Raw genomic sequence first — 4044 nt, 5'->3', positions numbered from 1 at the left:
GGCTCTCTTCGATTAAAGAATTAGAAAACATTCGTGGAATGTCTCTTTGTTCCTTTTTAAAGCTTCTAATACCATCAATAGCCAATGTGAGCTTTGTTGTGAGTTTGATTGATGATACTAACAGAACTATTAACTGTAGAAGTACATTTTCATTCTACAAATAGAAAATACGTTCGAAAAAGTACTTTAAATAAAATACAAAATACATTTCTCAAACAAATATTTAAATACAAGATTCTTGAATTATCTATCTCTACTTTTGTAAGGTTCTCTCCAAAATAGTGTAACAATGATACCTTATTTAAGTACACATTTCTTGAACAAATAATACCTACTTACTGTTGTTAATTGTTTTGGTCGATCAAAACCAAATCATGTCGATTAAATAATTAAAAAATATCATAATTATTGTATTTAAACATATTATTTAGAAGTATTTCTTATTACCTAGAATTAATTTAATACCTATTACAAACTGCCTTTGCAGTTATATTTCAATTATTATAAATTAAATCATTGTAGAATTATGAAGTTATTAGATTATTAAATTAACAATAATTTTAAAAAATATAAGTATTTATATAGGGTAAATGCGACCAAATCCAGCCATGTCCAGCAGTAGGTCATTTTAACATTAAAACCCAAGACAGAGTTCACGATCGTGTCAATAAAGGAACGCGTAAGATGGAACCTAAGACCATGTTAATAAATAAGAAAGAAAATAAATTAGAAGACTTGCTAATTAATCTAGCAAAATATAGTTTTACTAAAAAAACTTGACGACTGCTCGAAAAAATAACAGATGTTAAGAGGAAGATAAACCAAAAGAAAAATGGTACCAGTCATTTTTGAAAAGACATCTTTTTACTTTTACTTTTACTAAATATACCTTGTCCTTTATTGTAGAGTGTACTTGATAACACGCAATCTAGCATGGGTACAGTAACTGTAGTTTGTACACATTCAATTCAGAAGCAATAGATTACTTAGCGTCCATTCAAAATAGCTTTCAAACTCAACAACAACCACATGAACATAACGTGGTAGTTGTTACTAAGAGCAAATTTCATATTACTATTACAGTTTTAGATCAACAAGTACGCCATCCTCGTATCGTTGCTAATACTGATTGTGCGATTACAACTTACCAAGTTCTTCCAGATGGTGTACTTCAAATGGAAATGAACGTTATTGCTGAAGATACACCGAATATTTTATTTGATAAAATAAACTACGTATCTGATGTATGATGAGAATTTGATTGAACTCGGGGTTATAATATGGCAGCAATGGAGAGAGAAGATACTCTAAATTCTATAAATACACCCAAAGCAATGAATACCAAAACTAAAGAAACGTTTTTAGATGAAATTGAAATCAACACATGACTGTGATAATCCCAATAAAGCATGAACAAATAGAAATAATTTAAAAAATTATTTACAATCTGAAAGTACTAAACAAGATGAAAAAATATTGATAACAGACAGACTTATTGATGAAACTATATTAGCTATATGTGAAATAAAAAGTAAAAGAAAATAATATTAAAGATAAAGCAGAAGATACTTTTAAAAAACCATACTGAAATACAAAATGCAATAGAAAAACAAAATATTGAAAATTTTAAAAATCGGAAGTGAATTTCCATGGCGCCATCTTGGACATCTTTTAGTTGGAAACCAGCGCTGCATTCATACGAATGTGGAGAAGAATGTCTTGAAACCTTTGAGACCTTTTATTAAATGATTATGAAGTGACAATTCGGCTCAGGGATGCTATGGAGTAGTGTTGCAACAGACCTCTGCTTCCGCTTCCGCAATTATACGGAAGTTCCGCATATTTTTCACATCCGCTTTTGCATCTGGTTCTTATTTCTCATCTTTCTGAAAATCAATAGATATATCAGAACAATAAAACAAGTCTGAACTTGGCCGTTTTCAAAACACAATTTAAATGGTATTGATCGTTGGTACGTTGCATCAAAGAATTAGAAGGCCACATCAGTGCGATTTGGTGTCGCAGTAGAATGCTCAGTTCTAACTGCGACCGTAGGAGTCGCATGGTCGAAATAGGTAAGGCAGGGCAGGGCAGATGGAATTGTCAGCAATTGACTCTGGTCGACGCATGGCCAACGACTGCTGATAATTCCATCTGCAGCCTGCCCTGCCTATTTTGACCATGCGACTTCTACGGTCGCAGTTAGAACTGAGCACTCTACTGCGACAACAAGTCGCACTGATGTGGCCTTCTATGGGGTTGCATGTTGGACATTATTTTTATCAACCGTTTATGTTTACGATTAGAGACAAAGTGCAACGTTATAGGTGGCAAAATATTGTTAATAATAATATTGTCTTTGTGCAAATAACTTCATTATAGTTTAGGGCCTTAATCTATTTCCTAGTATTTCGTATTTTAATATTTTCCAAATTTTATTATTAGATCCCTATTTTAAAATAAAAACATCCAACGCTCCCTTAACAGTTCTCCTAATAATTTCATTTTGAAAATACTAACACAGGTATAGGGCTTATTTATTTTGTATGATGTTTGTTTAGTGTTGTAAGTTTTAAGTGAAACGTGCACTTTTGAAGTCAAAAAGTCCTATTTGGAATTATTTTGTTAATATTAACGATGAAAGTATCAAATGCAAAATTTGTAACAAAATATTCGCAAAAACGGCGCACGACCACTCCATTAAAGAGTAACTAAAATCATTACACATCCACGTCCGCATCCGCGTCTGTTTCCGCTTCCGCAAAAATTTACTGCTTCTGTTTCCGTTATAACACTCGTTACATCAGTACTATGAAACTCCGTAACCATAACCCAAACTATTGCACAATGTCAAATGATAACTTAAAAATAAAGTCAAATAACTGCGTCTTTGTATTTTTCTTTTTGCAGTTTCTTAAAAATTGAACCACTGTAACTGAAACTATCCAAAACTATCTGATAATCCAAAATAATTTCATATCCGTAACCGTAATTGAAGCCCATATAATATTATTCATATATCCGTATCCATATTCCGATCCGAAATTTCATATCCATAACACCCCTGGTTAGGCTCAGCCCCATCAAAAATATAGTAAATTTCTAATACCTACTCCATTAAGCCTATATCGATATGTACTCAAATCTACGATAAAAATGCCCTACATTTATTGTTCTATTAATATTGAAAGCAACGATGCTTTATTATTGGTAAATATTTGTTTCAGTACTACTAACTTTATATACCGTTAAGAATGTTACGAGCACATCAAAAAGATCGGCTGGTTTTTACTGCAAAGATCCCAAAATATCCCATGCATTTAATGGAGATACAATACCATGGAATATGGTCTTCATTATAAGTCTAATTTATACATTTGTTATTTTGTCTATCGTCGAATTGCGCTTGAGCTTAAGTTTTAAATCATGCAGGTAAGTTTGCATTTTTTACTAAATTAATATTACCGGTATTTTAAAATATGGAAAAGGAAAGCATGATTCATTTACAGATGGAATAGCAAAATTTACCGAATACTAAATTAAATTTATTGATACTAAATAGAAACGAAACCCCATGTATTTTATTGCTTTTTTGTTTAGACGCATTTATTCCTAATATAATAAATCTGAACAATTGAATTTAGTACTTATCACAGTTTCTCCAAGCTTGTTATCAAAAACACACTTATTTTTGTTAGCATTCTGAGATATTACTTTGATAAGAAAGTAAAATCTGAAATTTTGCCTTGATTTAATAAAAGTACGCAAAAAATTCGCTGAACAATTTTTTTTTAAAGAGAATTCAATACATGCTATTGGGATCCATCAAATGGGAGGAGCCTAAAAACATGGCGCCGATTAGGGAAAATTTATCGTAGTTCCTATAGTGTACCGTGCAATTTCCAAGTTTTTAAATTACGATAAAATGATAAGGATTGACACAATATGTGATTGGGCTGACACAAAGCCTCGGAAAGGAAATTTCGTTGAAGGTGAGCGTGTTTTTAATGCCAATCACATTATAAAATTCGGAAATAACAAATC

The 4044-nt window shown here is 31.6% G+C and overlaps 1 protein-coding gene across 2 annotated transcripts in view; it reads left to right on the top strand.

Moving 5' to 3' along the window:
• Nucleotides 1-4044, top strand: part of LOC108735335 (putative phosphatidate phosphatase) — an 18051-nt gene that overhangs the window by 6969 nt on the left and 7038 nt on the right. The window contains exon 2 of one of the 2 annotated variants that reach the window (XM_018467259.2): nucleotides 3228-3432. The exons of the other annotated variant lie outside the window; for it this stretch is intronic. Within the exon in view, the coding sequence (XP_018322761.1) occupies nucleotides 3228-3432 (205 nt within the window). The remainder of the gene's footprint in view (nucleotides 1-3227; nucleotides 3433-4044) is intronic. 2 annotated transcript variants of the gene reach the window in all.

Source organism: Agrilus planipennis, unplaced genomic scaffold, assembly GCF_000699045.2.
Source record: "Agrilus planipennis isolate EAB-ADULT unplaced genomic scaffold, Apla_2.0 scaffold45, whole genome shotgun sequence".
Classification (NCBI taxonomy): domain Eukaryota; kingdom Metazoa; phylum Arthropoda; class Insecta; order Coleoptera; family Buprestidae; genus Agrilus; species Agrilus planipennis.
This window is presented reverse-complemented; position numbering and strand designations above follow the sequence as displayed.